Genomic DNA, 24,379 nt, shown 5'->3' with positions numbered 1-24,379 from the left:
CAATATATATATATATATATTATATATATCATATATACATATATTAGAAACACAAAGAAAACTTGTATAATATGAATTCTAGAGCATGCCAAAGATAATATGACTATAAAAAAATATTATAAAAATAATTTAAACTTAAAACATTTTACGTTCAAAGATTCTCTCTATAACTGTTTGCAATTTTAAGATTTATTTCCTTATATAAGAATACACAGAGTGAAATTATAAATTTCACGGTTAGAAATTATGTTTAAATGAAGTTCTATGTTAATTGTCAATTTCTATTTAGTCATCATCAAAAAATTTTCTATCTTCTTAAACATGATAAACACAATATGTAGGTAACATGTATTATTTGTTATTTATTCATTATTAATTTAAAAAGACATATATATAAAATTATAAAAAATATTGAATCTGGCAAAATATAAAAATTATTCTATGATATATTTAAAGTAGCAGTCTTGTATCTGATAATTATGAAAATTACAGAAAGAAAAAATTATCTGAATTTCTATAAAAATTTGAAAATTAACGATGGATAATACAGAGATTATTTAATATTTAAACACTAAACAATACACAACACTGAACTATTATTATATGTAAATATCTATATATAAAAATACAATGTATTTGTAATAAATTTGTCACAGTTTACTGTTAGTATTTCATTTTATATACTACAGTAATTCTTAAGTAAAAACGGGAAGAACGAAAATATCACACGATGATATGTCAAAATGTTAGGTAATAAGTGATATTAAAAACATTATCATTTCATTTCCGTCAATATTCTTTTTATGATACTAATTTTACACTAAAAAATAGTAATATTGTAAAATAATTGTATATTGTAATTACACAAAGTACATAAGTAAATACTTGTAACATTAAAGGCACATAAGAAAATATTTAATAAAATTATTCTCATTTTATATAGAAATAGATTTTTTTACAGTTTTTATACTTTATAAGATAAATAGACCAATGAACAATAGAAATAATCATTAAACTTTTCAAAACTTATGTACTTATTTTTATTTTATATAAAAAAAGAAAAGATCAAACATAATATACATAAGAAAATAGTATTAAATTACTGTATTACCCATCTAATGAAATATAAAATATGAAAGTTATTTATTTGTAATTTTCATAAGTTAATCCACAGCTTATATTATTAATGTAATATCTCCATCATATGTTGCAAAGATATACACCCGTGGTTATTGTACAATTTCACTCTGTATATCATATTTTCTTGCTATCAAATTAATTATAGTTTTACTTCTAAATTAGAGTTACTTTATATCACAATATCTCAAGGCACTTAAAAAAATTTCTTTTTTTCTTAAGCACCTTTTCCCCTTCTCATTTAGTCTGACATAAATATAACATAGAACATTCAAAAGTTTGTAGTGCTATTGCTTCTATTGACTTTTTTACCCACTGCTCGAGACGATGTTCTAGTTGGTGTAGGTCTTAGTTTGTAGCCTCCTGCATTCATTGTATTATTAATAGCCGCTACGTTTGGAGCAATAGTTTTTAGACACTTAGCCGCTTCTTGCAGTTGCTTTGACAAAATTTCATTTTTTAATTTTTCTGCATTCAATTCCCGTCGAAGTTGTGCTTTTGTTTTATTTCCAAATGGGCACAATACTCTATGCTGTATAAGACAAATTGCTGATGGTCTCATTTCAGGATTTGGATGAATCATTAACTATAAAAAAAAAAGAAATTTATTATCATTTTATAAAATAAATATTTAAATAATAGAATTAGAGAATGAATTTACTTTAAGTAATTCATTAAGATCACGGCTATAATGGGATAATTCCTTTAAATTTCCATTTCTAATATCATGCCATTCTGGTCCATTTTTAGGTAGTGGACCTCCACCACCTGCTTCGTAAACAGTTAATCCAAAAGCAAAAATATCAGCTTTTGGTAAATGACTAAAGTCTTCGCGTAAAATTTCTGTTGGCAAATATCTACAATCTCCTTCTTCAACTTGAGGATTATTAACGGATGTAACATGACCCAAATCTCCTATTTTATAAGTAATTTCTTCTTCGATAGTTTCCTCTTCGTCGAAACCATCATCAGCTGAATCATAATTAACTGCGAGTAACCTCTTTTCTTTGGAAATAAATATATTTCCAGGTTTAATATCCATGTGTACTAATTGCATACTGTGAATATATCTTAAACCTTCAGCAACATGTAACAACAATTGTCGCATTTCTGCTTCAGTAAAATGTTTTTTTTCCTTTTCTAAGTTGATAATTGCATCTGCTAAACTACCACCATTACAATATTCATTTTGAATTATCATATGATTATCTTCTGCCCATGCAGAATAATATCTCACAACATGTTGATGTTTACCAAGTACAGCATGTGCATACACTTCATTTAAGGCATTCTTTTCATTAATACTTCCAGCAACTGGTTTAATACTTTTTTTAATAGCATAAGTGCATCCATCTAATCGGTTAATACATTTATAAACTGAACCAAATTCACCTGTTCCAATTAAACCAAGTTCATGGAACTCTTGATGATATCGTAAAATATTCGAATCTTGCAATGCAACACGTTTTGTAGCTTGTTCTATTTCGTTATCAGAATCTTCGGAATCAGCGAGATCGAATTTTGGTATTTGAATATCTGGAGATCTAAAATTAAGAGAAAATAACTTTTATTATGAAATCAATAGTATTATCAAATTGATTGATTTTTATATTTATACTTACCCATTAAGACTACGTTTAGATCTAGTGCGTTTTCTTGCAGTTAACAACATTCCATTTGGTGTAAAAGGATTTACATTAGCAGTAGGTTTGTCAGATTTATTTTGATAATTACATGATCTAGATTTGTCTAATGAAAATAGTCTAGTACATTTAGATGGAAATGGAGTATGCATTGCACTCTTTTCCATTAATGTCTTTGGAGTAGCAGGAGAATCAAATAAACGTAAAGCTCTAACACGTTTATAAGGTGGACTACATGCCATTGATATTTTTTGAGAACATATATTTTCACGAGGTGGAATTCTAATTCTTGATGTACCTGCAATTTACATTTTTTAAAACAAATACATATTTGATGCAAAATTTTCCTTGCATTGAAACTCCATGCAAACAAATTTATGTTCATTATCATATTATTTCATTATCAACCATAATCAATATATTTTTATATATGTATTCTTTCATATTTTTTTTTCATATCTTCGATATTTTTTTTCATATTTTTTTTATATTTTTTTTTTGATATTTTCTTTTTATTTCATATTTTTGATATTTTATATTTTTTTTTCAGTTATGATATTTTTTTTATTCATATTTTTTTAATATTTTCTTTTTGTTTCATACTTTTGATTTTTTTTCATATCTTTGATATTTTATNTTATTCTTTTTTATCATATATTTTTTTATATTTTTTGTTTTACATTTTTTATTTTTTTTATATTTTTTGTTCTATTTCTATTTCTTTCATACAATATTTTTCATATTATATATATATTTTTTATATTTTTTTATTTTTTTTTTATCATATATTTTTTTTGTTCATTTAAAAATATATATATAAAAAAATATGAATTGAATTTATTTACAACAACAAAAATATATTTTAAGTTAATAAAAAACAATATAAAAAAATAAGTATAAAAAAATAAGTATAAAAATTTACATTCTTTAAAAATATTACTTATAATCCTCATATAAAAATAAAATTTAAAACTATATATGTATTTTATAGAAAATGGCAAGAATGAAATTTTGAAAATACAAAACTTTAAAATTATATAAATATATATATATATGTATACAGTGTATCCGATTTATCTCGAAATATTACGAAAAATAAAATAATATAGAAAATTTTAACATTTTTATAAATAAAAATTGTTTGCAAAAAGATATAATATTACACATATATAGTTTTTGTACAGAATGAAATGTTAAGGTTATATAAATTTTTTAAATGGAAATATAATTAAATATAATTAAAAATCATATAATTTTTATTATACTAGTTGGTGCATTTCATTATTTCCTAAAGTATTAATTATTTATCGAAAAATTGTTAGTTTATAACATGTTGTAATATTTACTTATACGAAAAATAAGGAAAACTGTAAAAAATATCGCTTCACAATTGTTCAACTTATTATCTTTTAAGTTTTACAAATTTTAATATCTTTTAAAATAAAGATTTTTCGATATAAATAGCTTAATACTTTCGTAAGAAATAATTACCAATTAATGAACCAATTAATGCAATAAAAATTATATGATTTTATTTAAAAAATTAAAATTAATTTTCATATTTCATATTCTACACTTTCATCTATAGAAAAACTATTAATATTGGATAATGTATCTCTTTTTCTCAAACAATTTTTATTTGAAACATTCTTTTATATCATTCATTTTTCGAGATATTTGAATAATTCAAGATAAATCGGACATGGTATATACATCTTAGAAACCGACCAACAAGATTTAATAAGTGATTCCTAAATGATTTCAAATAAGTCATTTGATAAATCAATGATTTTAAATAAATTTCAAATAAATAAATAAATTTTTCTTTTGCGAAAATTTTGATTTGGAATTTGTTAACAAGTTACTAATCAAAAATACAAATATTATTTTTTGAAAAGCCTCTATCAAGATTTAAGGAAGAAAGAAAAAGAGAAGGAGAAAGACATCTCTCAAATTTTAGCTTTGAATTAGTTTTCGAAATATTTATGAAAAGCACTTAATATTATACATTGAATTTTGTTTACAAATATAATGATACAACAATTCGCTGCAAAAATTATTATTACTTAATATCTAAAATTGCTATTTTGAAGAATTAGCAAAAAATTAATACAGTCAATGAACTAACTCATATTATAAACAAATGGAAGTTCAAGTTTTGCCGCTTATGATTAAAAAAATGAAAAAAAAATTTTAATGAATTTAATAAAATTTTTAATGAGAAAATTATGTAATGTTATTTCTTCAAAAGGCAATTTTTGCGGCAATGTTGCACATGTTTAATAGCTAGTCTCAATATCTATGAAATATCTTATATGTAAAACCTTTAATTGCTTCTAAGAAAATTTTAGCGGCATTCTGATCGAAAGTCGTTTTTAAATTCTAAAATTAACTCAATACAGAATTGCTTCTTTTAGAAATGTACTCAATAGCAATTATTATATTTGCTAAAATGTTTTACAAATTAATTTTTTGACATCGTATTTGATATTTAAATCAAATGTGTTTAATTTCTTGAAAACGAATGATTAGATTTTCAATGGATTATAAAACATTCTATAGATATTAGATAGATCGATATATTTACTTACATAGTCATAAACTACTTGACATTTGACGACTAAAGCGGAGACTTATAACATTTGAATATTAATAACATTTGAATAGGCAGCAATTAATATATTAATAACATCTTTTATGCAGTTTTCAATGTATAATATTTTTCATTAATATCTATAAACTAATAAATATTCGAAACTAAAATTTTAGATTTAAAGTCCATTCCTTCTTCTTTATTATTCTTTCAAATTTTATATTGATCGGTGATCGATATCTTTTATAACTATAGTCAAAAACATTGGCCAATCACATGGCGCGTAAAACTGTTGCGCCATAACAGTAGAGCATAGATATATATCGCCAGGATATTGTTATATTGAGCAAATTGAAAAATTAGTATAATCAACACTTATGATCATACTATAGCATTTAGTATACCGAACTACGTTTCCGCGTTTTCTACGAAAAATAAATATTTCGTGAAAAATTATAAAAATGAATATGGAATAATTTTAAATGCTACGATAACTTAAACATATTTCATAAATAAAATTAGACACTGCTTATTTTGCGCGAGAATTATGCTATTAAGCACTTAGATTTATTTATTTATTTTATTTATTATTTATATCTATCTACTCTAGAAAAATAATATATTCTGTTAAAATTTCAGGATTTATGAAATATTTCATAGATATTTCACGAAATGCTGTCATAAACAAATCGAAATAGAAGTCACGTGATGTGAAAATGGCAATAGAAAAGAAGAAATTTCTGCAATAACATTTGATTATTTGTTCAAGTCCGACAATTCATCGGTAATACATACTAACATTATAATCGCAAAGCGATATTTACGTTCTACGATTAGCTATATCGTTAATAATTCGTAATAATATAATCGTAACAAAAATTTTTAGAAAAAAAAAAAAAAAATGTTGATTAAAATCATCACTTTAGAAATCATCAGTTAAGTCTTGTCGGTTAATTTCTGGGACTTCTGTATATAAATATATAGGATATTAAAATATTCACAGGATCGTTTTAATGAATTAATTTTAAAGACCAAAACAAATATAAAAATTGACATACAAAAATATCAACTGAGGATAATTTATTAAATTATAAGTATATAAAGCATTATTTGCGTTAGATGACGCAAAATAGAGATAGAATGACACAGTTTATTTTCTATTATATTATCTCTCTCCATCTTTTTATTGCATATATCATATATTTATAATTTAATAAATAAGCCTCAATCAAGATTTTTGTATATTAATTTCTTTTAGTCTCTAAAAATAAACAAAGATATCACATTAAAAAATAAATTTAATAACAAAAAAAAAATATATATATAATATGCATAAATATATAATAAATATATAATATGCAATATATAAATATGCATGCTATAAATTTAATATTTTATATTTAAATTTTACATTTTTTGTGTTCATAATATAGTTCGTAATATGTTTGTTAGTATTTGTAAATATTTTGATATAATGAAAAAAATTGTTTGTTATAGCATTCATTGTAAGACATTACATTGCATATATACAAAAATATGTTTCATTTAGATATTATAATAATTCCTAAAGCATAACTAACAATAGTCATAACTATAAACAAACTATCATAGATATTGACATAATATAAAAATAGGTTGAAAAATTTTGCCTTCACAAATAAAAAATGAATAAAAATATCTTTATAAAACAAGATAATAAAAAAAACCATTATTCTTTATTTTTAAAATTATACATTTATTTATTCACATAATCATCATTTATTGTAATATATTTTCTCTAATGTTGTATTAATTTTTGTAATCTTGAAAATTATTCATGAAAAAATCTTGAAACTATTTTTTCATTTCTGAAATCTTTTCATTATAATTAAAATGTTTGCTCTTCTAGTATTTAATTTCAAAAATAATTAAAATTATTAGATAAATCTAGATTATATAATAGATACAGTTTGGAGAAAAAAATTGACTTTTTTATAAATGAATTATAAAAACCAGCATTGGTGAAAATGTATTGTTATAAGTGATGATTATATAGAAAAATTATGTAATTATATAATTTTAAAAATAAAAAATAAAAGTTTTTTTTTACTGCTATTTTATAAATATATGTCTTTGCATTCATTTTTTATTTAAATGAAGGAAAATTTTTCAATCTATTACAATGTATTTTTTTTATAAATTAATAAATATACAAAAATTAATCATTTAAATATACAAAAATTATCATTTACAATAAAATAATTTTAAGGACAAGTCTTGGAAAAGATGTTATTTCTATTTCTTTAAACAAAATGACTTTTTTGTTATTTAAATAACTATCATTGAATCTAATAATATTTGTTTGAAATATTTTTTTTTTTGATTTTTTTATATGATTAAAGAGTTAATAATGCAAAATATTCTACATTATCTAAAAATATATTGAAGAAAAAATTTATATCATATATTTTCAATAATATGAATTCTTTTCGTCATATTTTTTTATATAGAATATTCTTTATTGTAATTTTTTAAATATAAAAAAAATATATTAAATAAATATCATTAAGTTTAATAGCAGTTATTTAAATAATGAAAAATAATAATATACAATATAAAATAGTAATATATTTTATTTAAAAAAAAGGGAAAGCATCATTTCTTCTTTGAGACTAAGCATTTTTTCTTTCTAAATTTCTTAAAATTTTTTCAATTCAATTTTTTATTGCTTTACTTACTAATTAAACTTTTAATTTTAAAAAAGGAATTATGACAATATCTGCAATAGTTTTAAAGAAAACAACTTATAATAATTTTTATCAACTTGTCAACATTTTATCAGTTTGTATATATACATTCTTTTTTTTCAAATTTTTATATAACATACATATATACAATTAAAGAAAATCTAAAATAATAACAGTACATAGTATAATTATATTTACTGATTACTTCTCGATTTCTTTTTTTATATTTATATATATTATATACATGCAAGCATGATGTAAAACAATTGTCCATGAAAAATATCAATTTTCCCACACCATGCACATTGCTTAAAATAATATAAAAAATTGAAAAGAAAAAAACATGCTTAATTATAAAATAAATTTTTATAAATACAAAAGTAAATATATATCAATAAAATAATTATATAGAATTACGATAATGAAAAAATCATTATAGAATGAAAATTAATACAATAGTTAGAAATTTATATAAAAAATATCTAAAAATACTAATAAAAAGAAAATACAAATAAAATTAATTTTTGATATAACTACATAAAAATATATATAAAATAATGAAGAATAAAGTCAAGATCTCGTGATCTTACAGTCAAAATCTTATATAAAAACAACTCGCAAAAAAAATAAAATTGAAAATTGTACTAACCTGTCATGTTACTGATCGGCGTCTTATTGTTATTAATTGGCACAGATTGATTATTTTCACTGTCACTACAGTCCATTGTATTACTAAATGATAATTTTCTTGGTTGAAGTGGGGGTGAACATCCAAGATCTTCTGCTGAAGAATCTAAAATATCGTCAACATCACAACCGGAGCTATTCGTACGACAGCTAATGTTTAGCTCCTCGTCCTGAATATCGCATGCGTCGAAATGCAACTTTTGTGCAACTTCCATGTTTTCAAATTGTCACCATACGTTTCCTTGTATATAATCACCTCGTATACACTAATAATACTGAAATAAAATAAATACTAATTACAATATTTTATCAATTACATTTGAAGACATTCATTCAAATAATCGCTCGTACCACGCTATGTTCGTTATGGCGGGTGGCCCAATGTTACTTGGGAAATTACAGCTAACCAATTGGAAGCTTCTTCGAGAACGAGAAGCTATTGAATTTGATATAACGCGTTTTGCTATTGGTTGTAATTATTCACAATGTTAATACATAGTAGCGTCATCTGCACACATTTTCGAGGGTGAAACCATTCTCGATCTAATTCTAAAAACTTTATGTCACATTTTATTTTGGAAGTTTCACCTAAAATCGAAGAATATTTAAAAAATATAATTTCTTGTTGAATAATAGATGAAAACAACTTCTATTTTTGCGTTGATAATTTCATTTAGTAAATTAAACAATCTTCTATAGAAATAATCATATATTGACAAATTATATTATTAATATATAATCATAACGTATAAATTTCAATTCAAAAATTTATAAAACAAAATCAATTTGAATATAAATTTCATAACTATGAATTTAAACAAAATATCATAAATAGATCAAATAAATTATTTAAAATTTATTTTAAAAAAAATATATTATTAATGATTATCATATTATTTATTAATTGCAAAAAAAATAATTTATTTATAATATTCTGTTTCTTTTTTAAATTATAAGTTTCAGGAAATCTAGACACAATATATATAATCTGATTTCCTGAAAAAAAAGTGAAATTGTTCAATTTAAAAGCAAAATTCAATGAGAATTAACATGCAGTGAACATACTGTGATTTAAGATAAATAAAAAAAAAAGTTTTTTTTATATCTGTTAAGTGAAAACATTTGTAACTCACGTAAGGAAAGAAAAATCTTTTGCGTCTTTTACCTTATTCAGACAAAGAGCCTTACGGAGCAGTGAAAGAATTTTTATCGAGCAGCTGCAACCTGTAGCATTTGTATACACGACATTGGTTGTGTTGGTATAGTCGGATCAGTGGTAGGGGTAACATAGTAGTTCGATGTGCGATATGATGGGAATTTTAGTGCTTACGATGGGTTTTTTCTAAAACGATGCTACGACGCCTTGCGGTGGAGATACGAGATTCATAGAATAAAACAGAAAGGATAGTTATTTTTTTATCATACATTTAAAATTAAGAAGTTCAAGTACTAAAAGATAATGGCAAACGTAGAAATTGACATCGTAGGTGATATGCAAATACCACAACAAAAACAAAAATCTAGCACTGGGTAATCTTCAAATATGATATGATACATGGATGATGATGAAAAATAAAATGTCAAATATTTATTATCTAACCTATAAGAAAATTTTACAATGTTAATGACATTGACATCTTATTAATATATTTGTTAGTTAATTAAAGTAACCGTATTCTCAAATTATATTTATTTTTAAAATTTATTATGTAAATTTTTCTTTATTATTAATATTTAAAAAATATTTTTTAATGTTTAATTATTTTTAATGAAATATTAATAATATTTATAATATGTATATTTTGTTTTATAGGTTTGAATTCTTACAGATACCACAACTCCCACTCAATAACATAGGATATCCTCAAGCTCATGAATGGATTGAACACAGAAAAGCAAATATTAGATCATGGTCTTTGTTTCTTAATACAAGCAATATAAGACCTGCTCCTAGTTTACCAAGATTGAGTAAAAGAATTGTTAGAAATATTGAATATTTCCAAAGCAATTATTTATTTGTATTTGTTGGATTAGTTATATATTGCTTGTAAGATTTATTACATTCAAAATTTATTCTTTTTAGAATAAGTATACTTTAAAATATAATAATCTCAAAATTACATATTTTAACATTAGAATTACATCACCATTGTTGCTATTCGCTGTTGTTGCATCTCTTGGCACTTGTTACAAAGTTTCACAGCGTCATGCTAAACAGGAACTTATGATATTCAATCATAAATTAACATTAGCTCAAGTTTATACTTTAGTAGGAATTTGTTCATTACCAATTTTTTATTTGGTTGGTGCTGGTGCAGCTCTATTTTGGGTTCTTGGTAAATAAAATAATTCTACTTTCATTTTGATATGATATACAATGTTGTATATGTATATAATGTTATATATTATATATATAAAAATTTTATTTTAGGTGTATCATGGTTTTTAATAACTTTACATGCAGCATTCTATAATATAGATTCTGTATTATGTCCAGGAGAAGATGAACTCAATTCTTTAGTTATGCAAGAAGTATGATCTGTATTGTAAAAGATTTATGTATAATAAAAAACAAAAAAACAAATTTTATATAATATGTAAATAATATAAAATATTACATATTTATGTATTATTAAAAGATGTATATGAATTTTAATTTTAAATATCTTGATGAATTTTAATTTGAAATAATAGATAATATATCAAATAAAAAGAATCTTTATATAATTTTCATTTAGAGTATAGAAAATATAATTTACATTTAGTATAGAAACTATAAAAAATAATTTTGTATTATTATCATTTAAGAAAATAAAAAATTATAAATTTATAAATTTAAATTAATTTAAATTTTATAAAATTTTATAAATTAAAACAAAATTTTTTATTTTTTTCTTTTATAATAATTTTAATAATATTTAAAATTATTATTCAACAAAATATATAGCAAAAACATTAAATAAATGTAACTTTATATAAATAAATATAAATATAAATATAAATATAATAATATAAAAAAATATAAATAATATAAATATAAATATAAATCAATTTAAATTTATATTTTATTATAGGAAAAAAATTTATTTATTTAATTTAAAATTTATATAAATTAAATTACAAAATAATTGGCATCAATTTATTATCATGTAATCATTTAATACATTGTTGTATCGCTTACATGTTAATATGATTCACGAGATGCATATGCATTTATACATGAATGTATATTATATATTTATCTCATTACATGTTTTTTTTTTCGTATTTTTTTATACAATAAAATTAACACATTAAAATACGTCACATTTATAAAAATACACATAAATTAATCATTTAAATTAATTATTTATAAAAAAATATAAATAGTAAAGCAAAGGTTAAAAGTACTGTATAATGGAATTCACACAATTCACACAATTATGTGACAATTTCCTGCTTCATATCTGAACAGCATCCGGAATTAAAGGTTCCCAATGGAAACATTATAAAAATTTTGTAAGGATAAATTTTAATTGTTATTTCTTTCGTAGAAAATTTAATGTTGTAGCTAGCTTTACATTAACACAATATAATACGAACATTTTATATTGTATTAAAATTTATTTATATTTTTTGAATGGAAAAATGCATTTTTTTCAAAATTGAAATAAATACTAAAAATAATTCATAATATTTATTTTTAGAATTTATTATTTATTTCTAAGTTTTTATATTTATAAGTTTTTATACATTATAATATACTATATATTTTAATTTTTACATGAAAATATTTATACTTTTCTAAAATATAACTTTTAAAATTTAAAAATTTATTTGTCATTTATTATTTTTTCTCTAAAAATATTATATAAATAATATAAACTTAATAAATCTTAATATTGCTCGTATTATTATTGTTCATTATTTTATTTATGTCTTAATATTCATTTATTTTGTAAAATATAAGTTAAATTCAATATAAATTCAATTTATTATTAGTTAAAATGCTTCTATAATTATATATTATAGTATTTTTTTTTATATAAATTTTTTTTATTTGGCTTGCATGTAGTATATGTTATTTGATTCAAATAAGTAGAATTTGAATATTGATCAATTCAATTAAATATGGAAGAGGAAGATGAAGAAGTTTCTATACCATGGATACAAAGACATAGAAATAATATATCTGAAGCAAGTCTTTATCGATCAATACAAAGTAATTTAAATGCAGGATCTGTACAAACATTATATCAAAGTGTTCCTAATATCTCATTAAATAATATTGGAAGCATGAATACTTTAAATAGTATGCATAGTGCAATTTCTATGGAAGATATTCAACAAACACATAATGACGATACATTAACTTTTAATAATGATACCAATGAAACAATCATTGATGGTAGTTGTACAGATTTAAGAAACAGTAAAAGAAGTTCAAGATCGGTAAATTTATAATTATTTTACATATTTTAATATAAAATATAAATAATAATTAACATGAAACATTAATCTTTTTTTCACAGGCTTCAAAATGTGGAACAATTTTTAGTTTATATTTTCGTGATGAAATTCGTACAATTGATTTTGTACTTGTTTGGGATGAATACAATGTAGAAGCTCAAACGTACCGTTGTATTGAATATAGACGTGTAAATTATATATAGTTTATATAAATATATAATATAATTAGAGATATAATTTTTGTTTTGTTTTAATTTTTCATTTTTAATTTTTAGATATTTGAAAAAAATTTAGAAAAGGAAGGTTTACAATTAGAATATGAACAAGTAGAACCAAATGGTTTACATTTCATAAAAATTCATGCACCTAAAGAAGTATTAAGACGGTATGCTGAAATATTAAAACTTAGATTGCCAATGAAAGAATTACCTAGCATGATGATTTTTGAAAATCGTAGTAACACATTAATTAAAGAAGTCAATTCATTATTCAAGAGAATTATGAAAAAGTATTATGTAAACCAAACAATATTTCCAACTTTAAAACATAATTTTACAGCTGTTTATAGCCGTGATAAAGAATATTTATTCAATTTGGATTCACCAAATTTTTTTACTACTGCAACACGTGCTAGAATTGTACAATTTATTTTAGATAGAACCAGATTTACTGAAACTAAGGATGACGATTTTGCATTTGGAATAGATAGATTGATTTCGGAAAAAGCATACATAGCTGCATATCCTCTTCATGATGTAAGTCATTTTTTTGTTTTTTTCATTGTATTTTTTAAATTCTGTATTTATTATGCTAATTATTTTAATTTTACGCTTAAGTTACATGTATACTCATATTTTCTTCAGAAACTTTAGGATTATAGGATTATTATATGGAATACTTAAATATATCTATATATGATAATATCAACAAAGCTTATTATTTTATGCTTGCCCATTTTAAATTGTTATATCCCAAACAATCAATTATATATTGAAAATTTTTTAAATTAAATATTGAAAAAAGGACAATAATAAAGGACTCAATAATTTAATGGTTAGTTGTTCATTTTCAATTATTTTGATCTTATATTAAATATATGTGATGTATTATATTTGTTGTGTTATATAATTCATTTTTATATACTTATTCATATCAATAAAATATGTCTTTTAATAATTGAATTTTAATATAAATATAAAAATAAAATGAAATTATATTTTTTAAATTAAATTACCCTAATATATAAACATAAAAAAAAAAATAAAAATAAATGCAAAATTTTTAATGATTATATTTACTAACTTTTTTTTATATTTAGTAATAATTATTTTTTTGTTATTTTATTATAGGTTTTGTTGGTATATCATGTTTTAGACTTCAGAAACTTTTTAAAGTATTACTTTTTTAAATATTTTGTGAATATTTTATTTATAATATATATATATATATATATATATATAATATAATATATATAATATATAATATGAAAAATATATTTTGAAAAATATGATTTTATATTTATTTTCTCTAAAATAAAAATTATAATAAAATTGTTAAAAATTATAATATTTTTGAATTAAAATAATTATATATATATAGTTACTATAATTATTTATTAAATAATATTATTTTTTATATTTATTTTAAGTTTTTTTAAATTTAAAATATAGTACTTAATAACTGAGTATTGTATTTATTATTTATTATATATTTTTATGTATTTTATGTTTTATTATATGATTTTATGTGTTTTATTCTTAATTTTCTTATACTAGATAAAATATAGCTAAATAAACTAATATTAATAATTTAATTAAAAGTTTAAACTATTAATATAAATTATTAACATAGAAAAAAAAATTGAACTTAACTTGATTATAAAATAGGTGGCAATAGGTTGTAATAAGAGAAGTTCTCCAGTCCAAAAATTTTTTATTTTTACAAATTTATTTTAATCTTTATATAGAATTGAATATCCATTTTTATTATTATTTTATGAATACTTTTATCAATTCATATTTTTTATATGATAAAAATTTTATTAAAAATTTTAAATAAATAAACTTCAATGTTATTTATGTTATTTTTGCATTATATAATGTATGAACAAGTTTCTAAATAAGAGAAATTACAAACAAATTTAATTAAATAATTATTATGAGAAATTTGATTAAATAAATTATGAATAAAAATTTTATAAAAAAATTATATTTATTATAAGAATATTATCTTTTTGATATTATTTTTATTTATGATTTTTAAAATATAAATCATAATTATTAAATAAAAACAGATTAACATCATAGAGACTCAGAATAAGTTAATATATATATATTTATATAATGTATATTTATATAATATATATAATTTATATAATTAAATTATAAATATATAATATATTTATATATATTTATATAATATTTATATATATATATATGAAAGAAAAATTAAGAGTATGTAATATATAAAAAAATAAAATAATTGCTATATATTTGATATGATCTGAATAAATGATTTAAGATGCTTATAATCAATTTCTTTCTATCCAAAATAGTGATTAATTGTCTATTCAAGAAATTAGAGAAAACTAATTAGAAAAAAAAATTTATTTTTCGATTTTATTTTTTCATAATTAAATAATACCTAAATAAAAATAAAAAAATATTTTAATTTCATTATATCATACATATTTTATATAAAAAAGAATAATGTTTAAAGTATGTTTGTTGAATCCTTTTTTTTAAATATTAAAAATATTTTTAATATTATTTTTCAAAGAAGAAAATTTATTTAAAAGAAAATATATTTATATTAAAATTTATGCTATTATATAATTATTTTATAAAATCAATTGAAATTCTATTTAACAAAAGAAATCTTAGAAAAAATTATTATTTTTATTGATATTTAAATTTTTTTATAATAAATATTTTCTAATTTTTTAAGTAGTAAATAAATATCATTTGATAAATTAAATTTGATTAAAAGAAAATTTTTGTTTGAAAATATTATATAATATTAGAGTTTACGAATTGTAAAATAAAATAAAAAAATAAAAAAAAATAAACAATTTAATAAAATATTTATTAAAATATTATAAATATTATTTATTTAGATAAAAACAATTTATTTAAAATATAATTTTTTTTAGGGTGATTTACAAGCACCAGATTCTATGAGATATCTCTTGTACAAAGAATGGGCAAGCATAAAGAAATGTCTTCATTATCAACCATTAGATTACATCAAAGAGTATTTTGGAGTAAAAATTGGACTTTACTTTGCTTGGCTTGGATTTTATACACATATGTTGATACCTGCTAGTATTGTTGGTCTTTTATGTTTCATATACAGTTGCGCGACTTTATATTCTAATGAACCAAGTGAAGATATTTGCAATTTCAATGGTACTATTGAAATGTGTCCTTTATGTGATCATTTTTGTGGATATTGGGATTTAAAAGAAACATGTTTACATGCAAGAATTACATACTTATTTGACAATCCATCTACTGTTTTTTTTTCTATATTTATGTCGTTATGGGGTATGTAATAATAATATTAATATAATTATTCTATATATATATTATATATTTTATATATTTTATATATAATTATATATATATAAATTTGTTGCATAAAATATATAATATATATATAATATATATTTTACAATTTTTTTTATTATTAGCTACATTGTTTTTGGAATTATGGAAAAGATATTCAGCAGAAATTACTCATAAATGGGATTTAACTGGTTTGGATGCTCAAGAGGAACATCCTCGACCTCAGTACTTAGCACGTTTAGCACATATAAAAAAAAAATCGCTCAATATTATCACAAATACAGAAGAACCGAAAGTTCCCTTTTGGAAGATGAGAGTTCCTGCTACAATTCTCAGTTTCTCCGTCGTTTTATTGCTGGTTTGTAAAAATTAGGAAAAAATTAAAATTATTAAATTTATTTCTATTTATTTTACATTGCATTACATTTATTTTACATTTATTTTAGATCGCAATAGCAATGGCTGCTGTCTTAGGTGTCGTTTTATATAGAATGTCTGTTTTGACTGCTTTAAGTGTTTATGGACATCCTATGGTAACAAGTTATGCAATACTATTTACTACAGCTACTGCTGCTAGTATTAATTTGTGTTGCATTATAATATTTAATTGGGTTTATGTTTGGTTAGCTGAATATTTAACAGAGGTATTTTATATCATAATAACAATATATTTTTATTCATAATATATTATTATTAATTTTTTTTATAATATATATTTTTATTTTTATAGATCGAACTACTTCGAACCCAAACTGAATTTGATGATAGTTTAACATTAAAAATATATCTACTCGAATTTGTTAACTATTATGCTTCCATATTTTATATAGCATTTTTTAAAGGAAAGTTCGTTGGTTATCCTGGAAATTATAATCGCTTCTTTCATTATCGACAAGAAGAATGTGGTCCTGGTGGTTGTCTTATGGAATTATGCATACAGCTAAGCATTATTATGATTGGCAAACAGGCCATGAATACAATATTAGAAATGTTGTTTCCATTATTTTATAAATGGTTAAATACTTTAAAAGTACATGTTGGAATGACAACAGAAGATGGACAAAGAAAAGTTACTACTAGAAAATATCTCCAATGGATTAAGGATTATAAATTAGTGGAATGGGGTCCAAGAAGTTTATTTCCTGAGTATTTAGAAATGGGTATTGGTATTAAATTTATTGAAATAAATTAAATCATATAATTAAATATATTTAAATCTTAATATTTTATTTTATATTATATTACAGTGTTACAATATGGATTTGTTACTATCTTCGTCGCTGCATTTCCATTAGCACCATTTTTTGCATTACTGAATAATGTTTTTGAAATGCGATTAGATGCGAAAAAATTGTTAACAATGTATAGAAGACCGGTCGGACAACGTGTTACTGATATAGGCATATGGTACCGTATTTTAGATTCCATTTCTAAATTATCTGTTATAACTAATGTAAGTTCTAATAATTGAAGATTTCTTATAAAAAATATCTTATATAAAAACAATTTTTGATATATTTATAATTGAAATTTTTTAGGCATTCATTATAGCTTTCACTTCGAATTTTATACCTAGATTAGTTTATCGAATAATTGTCTCTGATAATTATTCTCTAGAAGGATTTCTAGACCATTCTCTTTCGAAGTTTAATACAAGTGATTTAAAAAATGGTACTGAACCATTTTCAACATCTACTCAGCAAGTTGAAATATGTAGATATCCAGATTATAGGGAACCACCCGATTCATCAAATAAATATCAATATACTATTATGTTTTGGCATGTACTTGCGGCAAGATTAGCTTTCATTGTTGTTTTTGAGGTATTATTATTATTGAAATTAATTTAAATCAAAAATTTTAATTTGATTATTAATAAAATCAATATTTTCCAGAATATTGTTGCTCTTGTAATGATATTAGTGCGATGGTGTATTCCTGATATGAATCCGAAGTTAAGGGATAAAATTCGACGTGAAGCATATATAACTAATGAAATAATTATTCAACAAGAAACGCTTCGTGCTTGTGAACGATCTACTGATTTAGATGCAAATCAACAGTTAATTAGATTAAACGAAAATGCAAATCGATGGAATAGAGTCATGAGAAGTAGTTTATCTAATTCTGAATTCGATTTAGAAATTCACGGAAGTCCTGTATCACCACCTAACACACATTCACGTGTTAGTCCTGCCGCATTATGATCATTTTCAGATCAAAAAAATAAAAAATTCAATAAAAAAATTATAATTGTGATTCTAGTCACATATTTTATATTGATTTCATTGATTTGACAATTTTTAAAAATATATAAATGTATTATATATTTGATAAAAATATAATACATATAAAGGATATGAATCCATGTTTGAATGAAATAAAATAGAAAATTTGATAGTAATTATGGAAACTAAACAAAAATTGATATACAAAAATGTTCGATAAGGTTTAATTTATTAAATTATAAATAATTTAATTTTACATTACATAAAATGAAACGAAAATAGAATTACAATTCTATTTTTGTCGAATTATATTTTTGATTTTTTATCTAAAATAAGATTAAATTTCTTCTAAATATAATAAGTAAATCTTAATAAAAAAAGGAATCTGAATGTAAAAGAAAAGAAAATATCTAATTTCTATTATTTATAGCAAAATATCATATAAAAATTGAATAATTTTGGTGTGATATTATATATATATATATTTTTTTTTCTGTAGATATATATATATATATATATATATATATATATAGAGAGAGAGAGAGAGAGAGAGAGAACATCAATTTCAAAATAAAATGGCTCATAGTGAAAATCGGTTATTCTTTACCGATAGAATAATTTTTTAAAAATTGAATCAAACGAAATCAAATTGAATCTTTTTAAAATGTTAGAAAGATATTCGAAAAATATTCGTTAGATATTAATTATTAAAATCAATTTATTAAAAATTTAAAAAAAATTATTATCAGTCAGAATCACAAAGAAAAAGAAGCAAAGATTGTAATTTTTAACTTTTTTATCTAAGCTAAAAAAAATTTTTGCTTTTGTAAATGCTTTTGTAATAAAATATAAATGTAATCTAAATAAGTTAAATCTAACAAGTAAGTATTTGTAGATTTAAGTAAGTTATTTACATAAAATTTCATCAAAATTTCATTAATTATGAATTACAAAAGATCGAAAATATTCAAATTCGCAATTTTTCACGATTTTTGACCTATATAACTAAGAAATCTAAAAATGTTTATATTGTTCTATGCATTAATTGATTTTGATGAAACTTTATAAATGTATAATTTACTTAGATTGATATATAAAATACGTTTTAAATTTTTTTATAGACTTAAATAAAAAAGTTAAAAATCGAAATTTATTTTTTTTTCGCAATTTTAATCAATAATAATTTAAAAAAAAATTGTTATACATTATCTAATAAATTTCTAGCATTTTCAAATCTTTCTAACTTCTCAAAAAAATTCAATTTATTTGATTTAAAAAAATGATTCTCTTTTGAATAGTAATTGATTTTCACTGAGAATTATTATATGTATATGATAAAAAGAAATGTAAATTAGTGTTTTTCTTATCTTTATTTTGTCACATATTAAATTTTATAAAATTAAAAAAAGAATCTCATAAATTAATCATTTTTAAAAATATAGAAAATAATGAACTATATTATTTTATTTAAAGGAATAATAATCTTTATATATATGTTTATTATTAAAAAAATTAATATAATATGAAGTTATATCCTTTTTCAATATGAAATGTTTGTATATAACATTTTTTTTATAATTTAATTTACTTAATAAATAATTTAAGATAATCATTTTATTTAAAATGATCATATAAAAAACTCTTGGAATTATATATTTTTATAATTATTTAAAAAGAAGAAAATATTTTTATTATAATCAAATTTTAATATTATTATATCTTTATTGAAAAATATATATATATGAATTTTATATTATGTTCTTTGCAAATGAAAAAGAAAATTAATGATTTTTCTAATTTTTATTTAAAGAAATATAAATATTAAATGTTGACTTGTGTTTTTCATTAAATTCTTTTTCATTAAATTATAGTTGATTTAAAAATTATTTGTTACAATATAATTTATTTATTCAATTATTATATTATTCATAAATATTTATTGTTGAATTATTTATGAATTTTAATCCTTATATTTTTCATAATATAAGTCTCTGTTTAAAGTTCCTGCAAATAATATATTCTGATATATTTGGATTAACTTTTAAACATGAATTAAATGTATTATATTTATGCAAAATATACTAATTAATTAAAGTTTTTTAATATCAATAACATATATTGCTATTAATATCACTATAAAATCTATCTTTTTTATCCATAAATTGACAATATTTGTAATTTTTACAAATTTTGTAACATTTTTAAATATATATATTCAGCTTCCATAATTAATGATATTTAAATGTATATAATGTATATAATATTTTTATGAAATTGTAATAATAATTTTTTCATTATATATAATATAATTGTATAATATAAATATATTATAAATATATATAATTTTAATAAAAGATTCTATAATAATAATAAAGTTTAAATTATCATTGAAATATTTATATAAATATTTTTATATAATTTTAAATTTTATAAGTTGATACAATTATCTAAAGCACGGTATGCAGAGGGCGATATCATAGAACCGGTATGAAAATGGGACACTATTTATTCTCAGTCATTCCGAATATTTGATTTAAAAAATTTATTCTTATTTTTTACTAAAAGAGATTCAACAAAATTTGTTATAATATTTTAATGTGAATTCTTATGTAAACAACGAAATTTAATTTAATTTCTAAGAAAAATGGGAACTGTTCATGCAAAGGTACACATGTATTATTAGAAAATTACGATGTAACCTAAAATAAAAGCTATTAATTTATACCATGAGTAATTTCTAATAATAATTTTTAGTATTATTATTTTGAATATTTTATAAAATTGTTATATTTTATTAAATTTGTATTATTTTATTAAATATACTTCTAATTTTATTATATAGATCGTTATTATATTTGTTAATTAATTCTTTACATTATTTTTTTCATTAATGAAAATATAATCTAATGACTTACATTTTTCTTTTTAATGTTTTAGGAATCAAATATGTCCAGAAATATAAATGAAACTTCAAGTAATAATACTGAAAAACAAAATTTTAGAAAAAATAATTCTGTAAGTAATATGTATATATTTTTAAAGTTTATTTAATATTTCTTATATTTTTTATTTAATTTTTTTTATAATACATAAAATAATTTAAATTTTTATTTTTAATCCTTATATTTTTAGGAAAAGATGAATTTATTTGAAAAAAGAAAAGAGGAACCCATTGATCTTCATTCAGTAAAGGTATTAATATAAATATAAAACATTAATTTTTTCAAATTAATAATTTTACAAATTAGTAACTCTAGTTTTAAAATATTATAAATTAGGCAAGAGTTGACAGAATACATGTAGATGGGCTTATAAGAACGAAAGATGATATAATAAAAGCTCAAGTAATAGAACTGTTTAAAGCTCAAGATTTTTATGATGTTGTTCTACGTGCCTATAAAGTGAGAGAAAAGTTACAAGGTTTAGGATGTTTTGGAAATATTGGAATTTACATTGATACCAGTCAGGGTCCTCGTGCTACCCCAGAAGGCGTTGAAGTGGGTCTATATAATTACACAATAATTCAACAAAAAATAAGTAATTTCTCAGATTTAATTCTTTCCAGTTCACTCATGAATTTCTTATTTAATGATTAATATATATTCTTTTAAGAAACTTTAAAACCATGTTCTTTTTCAGGTCACTTTTATGGTACGTGAAATAAGACGCTTAACAGGTGGAATTAGTACTATGGTTGGAAATAATGAAGGTTCAGTTATTGTTCATGCAAAAGCACCCAATTTATTTGGAAGAGGAGAACGTTTACAGATGGAATATTCTTATGGTTCAAAAAGTTCAACTAATATAAGTATATCTGCTGTTAAACCATTTATAGATAATTGGCGTCATACAGTGTATGCAAAATTATTTCATTTTAAAAATTAATAATTAAAAATAAATGTTCTTGTAAATTTATATTTAATAATTTTTCTTATAGATTAACTGGTAGTGTGTTTAACACATCAAATAGATTTCCATGGTCTGGTTTTAGTCAATGTGATAAAGGTTTTTTATTAGATATTGGTCTTAATCCAGATGGAGCAGGTACATTAAAACATAACTTGCAATATGAAGCTACATATAGGGAAATAATTTCTTCTAAGCAAGTGTCATTTCGCGTTCGAGAGCAATGTGGTCCAAATTTAAAATCTGCTCTACGACATATTTGTTCTATTGACAAAAGGGATTCGTTAATATTTCCTACTATGGGAAGTTTAGTGCAATTTTCGACAGAAGTAGCTGGTCTTGGCGGAGATATAGGATTTGTTAAAAATGAACTTACCATGCAAACTAATTGGTCACCATATGAATGTCTAGCAAGTATTTTCAAATTTGAAATTATTTCTTATATATAATTTGTGTAATTAAAAAATTTTTATTAGACCTTCCAATTGGGTTTTCAATCTGGATTGCTTCGAGGAATTAGCAATGACATGAAAATAAATATTGCTGATCATTTTTTTCTGGGTGGACCATTAAATCTTAGAGGATTTGATATGAGAGGTTGTGGACCTCGTCATGATGGAAATTCTATTGGTGGTGATGCATATTGGGCTCTTGCATTGCATTTATACACACCATTACCATTTAGACCTGGTCGTAATGGTTTTGGTGATCTATTCAAATTGCATGGTTTTATCAATGGTGGAAACGTATCCAATTTTACTTTTAAATTTGGTATGATATCTTTAAAGTATTTTTTATGTTTTAATTTGTAATTATTTAGGAAATAAATAATTTCTCATTATTTGCAGCTAATGATTATAAAGAAAATATGAAAATTTTTAAAGAAAATGTTCGTTGTGCAGTTGGTGGAGGTATTGCAATGAAACTTGGAAATATAGCAAGAGTAGAGTTAAACTTAGTTATGCCTTTGTTATTTGTCAGGAGCGATGTATTGCAACAATTTCAATTTGGTATTGGGTTGCAATACTTATAAATAATTTCTATTTCAGAGTAGTATAAATTATACCTACATTATTTCTATGTGAATCATATGCATTTAATGTAAAATAAATTACAATTATAAATTTATAACTCTTATGGAAATATATGCTAATATCATTAGAAATAAGTATCAAAAAAAGCATTTTCAATAAAAATTGATACAAATCTATTTCTTGATTTTTTTAAATATATTTATATTATTAAAGTTGTATTTTACATACATAAACATAATTAGTACATTTATTTCATAGTTTATATTAAGTTTGAGTTTTATAGTATTTTATAGTATATATATATATATTTCATCAATTAAGTTATGAATCAACTATGAATCAGTTCATTAATATGTTGCATATTTGTTTTTAAAATTGTGTAATTTTATCTTTTATCGATTTAAATTAAT

General features: G+C 21.0%; 4 protein-coding genes across 7 annotated transcripts; 3 read left to right on the top strand and 1 right to left on the bottom strand.

Moving 5' to 3' along the window:
• Nucleotides 1-1,089: 1,089 nt before the first annotated feature.
• On the bottom strand, nucleotides 1,090-10,070 carry LOC122716998 (wee1-like protein kinase). 2 transcript variants are annotated; one of them, XM_043940742.1, is made up of 6 exons: nucleotides 9,952-10,070; nucleotides 9,138-9,342; nucleotides 8,749-9,061; nucleotides 2,760-3,078; nucleotides 1,799-2,681; nucleotides 1,090-1,723 (listed from the first exon to the last, which is right to left on the bottom strand). In XM_043940742.1, exons 3-6 carry the CDS (start codon nucleotides 8,999-9,001, stop codon nucleotides 1,409-1,411), a joined length of 1,770 nt encoding a protein of 589 aa, XP_043796677.1. In that variant the 5' UTR covers nucleotides 9,002-9,061; nucleotides 9,138-9,342; nucleotides 9,952-10,070; the 3' UTR covers nucleotides 1,090-1,408. The 2 variants fall into 2 exon arrangements, with proteins under 2 accessions (XP_043796677.1, XP_043796589.1); XM_043940654.1 differs by having other exon boundaries at nucleotides 9,138-9,374; nucleotides 9,952-9,991.
• A 28-nt stretch (nucleotides 10,071-10,098) lies between these two features.
• LOC122717096 (prenylated Rab acceptor protein 1) lies at nucleotides 10,099-11,409 on the top strand. Its single transcript, XM_043940869.1, has 4 exons — nucleotides 10,099-10,316; nucleotides 10,600-10,833; nucleotides 10,923-11,122; nucleotides 11,218-11,409. Exons 1-4 carry the CDS (start codon nucleotides 10,246-10,248, stop codon nucleotides 11,322-11,324), a joined length of 612 nt encoding a protein of 203 aa, XP_043796804.1. The 5' UTR covers nucleotides 10,099-10,245; the 3' UTR covers nucleotides 11,325-11,409.
• A 540-nt stretch (nucleotides 11,410-11,949) lies between these two features.
• LOC122716854 (anoctamin-1) lies at nucleotides 11,950-19,128 on the top strand. Of its 3 annotated transcripts, none has more exons than XM_043940524.1 (11): nucleotides 11,950-12,284; nucleotides 12,904-13,217; nucleotides 13,298-13,423; nucleotides 13,511-13,990; nucleotides 16,387-16,780; nucleotides 16,927-17,159; nucleotides 17,248-17,445; nucleotides 17,532-17,967; nucleotides 18,049-18,254; nucleotides 18,340-18,624; nucleotides 18,697-19,128. In XM_043940524.1, the coding sequence occupies exons 2-11, from the start codon at nucleotides 13,062-13,064 to the stop codon at nucleotides 19,006-19,008; spliced, it is 2,826 nt and encodes a 941-aa protein (XP_043796459.1). In that variant the 5' UTR covers nucleotides 11,950-12,284; nucleotides 12,904-13,061; the 3' UTR covers nucleotides 19,009-19,128. The 3 variants fall into 3 exon arrangements, with proteins under 3 accessions (XP_043796459.1, XP_043796368.1, XP_043796283.1); XM_043940433.1 differs by having other exon boundaries at nucleotides 12,841-13,217; nucleotides 17,532-17,961; XM_043940348.1 differs by having other exon boundaries at nucleotides 12,841-13,217.
• A 2,313-nt stretch (nucleotides 19,129-21,441) lies between these two features.
• On the top strand, nucleotides 21,442-24,139 carry LOC122711498 (sorting and assembly machinery component 50 homolog). The gene is made up of 8 exons (XM_043930359.1): nucleotides 21,442-21,694; nucleotides 21,967-22,044; nucleotides 22,162-22,221; nucleotides 22,308-22,526; nucleotides 22,669-22,883; nucleotides 22,967-23,345; nucleotides 23,412-23,706; nucleotides 23,784-24,139. The coding sequence occupies exons 1-8, from the start codon at nucleotides 21,674-21,676 to the stop codon at nucleotides 23,966-23,968; spliced, it is 1,452 nt and encodes a 483-aa protein (XP_043786294.1). The 5' UTR covers nucleotides 21,442-21,673; the 3' UTR covers nucleotides 23,969-24,139.
• The last annotated feature ends 240 nt before the right edge of the window (nucleotides 24,140-24,379 follow it).

This window comes from Apis laboriosa, unplaced genomic scaffold, assembly GCF_014066325.1.
Source record: "Apis laboriosa isolate Shangri-la unplaced genomic scaffold, ASM1406632v1 scaffold104_cov149, whole genome shotgun sequence".
Lineage (NCBI taxonomy): Eukaryota > Metazoa > Arthropoda > Insecta > Hymenoptera > Apidae > Apis > Apis laboriosa.
The sequence above is the reverse complement of the archived record's forward strand: the minus strand, read 5'-3'. Positions and strand labels throughout refer to the sequence as shown.

Coding starts and splice junctions, on each gene's coding strand:
- LOC122716998 (XM_043940742.1), bottom strand. CDS start 9,001: ATGGAAGTTGCACAAAAGTTGCATTTCGACGCATGCGATATTCAGGAC. Junction 3,079..8,748: donor GCCGATCAGTAACATGACAG/GTTAGTACAATT, acceptor TGTAAATTGCAG/GTACATCAAGAATTAGAATT. Junction 2,682..2,759: donor TCTAAACGTAGTCTTAATGG/GTAAGTATAAAT, acceptor TCTTAATTTTAG/ATCTCCAGATATTCAAATAC.
- LOC122717096 (XM_043940869.1), top strand. CDS start 10,246: ATGGCAAACGTAGAAATTGACATCGTAGGTGATATGCAAATACCACAA. Junction 10,317..10,599: donor AAACAAAAATCTAGCACTGG/GTAATCTTCAAA, acceptor TTTGTTTTATAG/GTTTGAATTCTTACAGATAC. Junction 11,123..11,217: donor AGCTCTATTTTGGGTTCTTG/GTAAATAAAATA, acceptor ATTTTATTTTAG/GTGTATCATGGTTTTTAATA.
- LOC122716854 (XM_043940348.1), top strand. CDS start 12,897: ATGGAAGAGGAAGATGAAGAAGTTTCTATACCATGGATACAAAGACAT. Junction 13,218..13,297: donor GTAAAAGAAGTTCAAGATCG/GTAAATTTATAA, acceptor TTTTTTTCACAG/GCTTCAAAATGTGGAACAAT. Junction 13,991..16,386: donor CTGCATATCCTCTTCATGAT/GTAAGTCATTTT, acceptor AATTTTTTTTAG/GGTGATTTACAAGCACCAGA.
- LOC122711498 (XM_043930359.1), top strand. CDS start 21,674: ATGGGAACTGTTCATGCAAAG. Junction 22,222..22,307: donor TTGATCTTCATTCAGTAAAG/GTATTAATATAA, acceptor ATTATAAATTAG/GCAAGAGTTGACAGAATACA. Junction 23,346..23,411: donor GGTCACCATATGAATGTCTA/GCAAGTATTTTC, acceptor AATTTTTATTAG/ACCTTCCAATTGGGTTTTCA.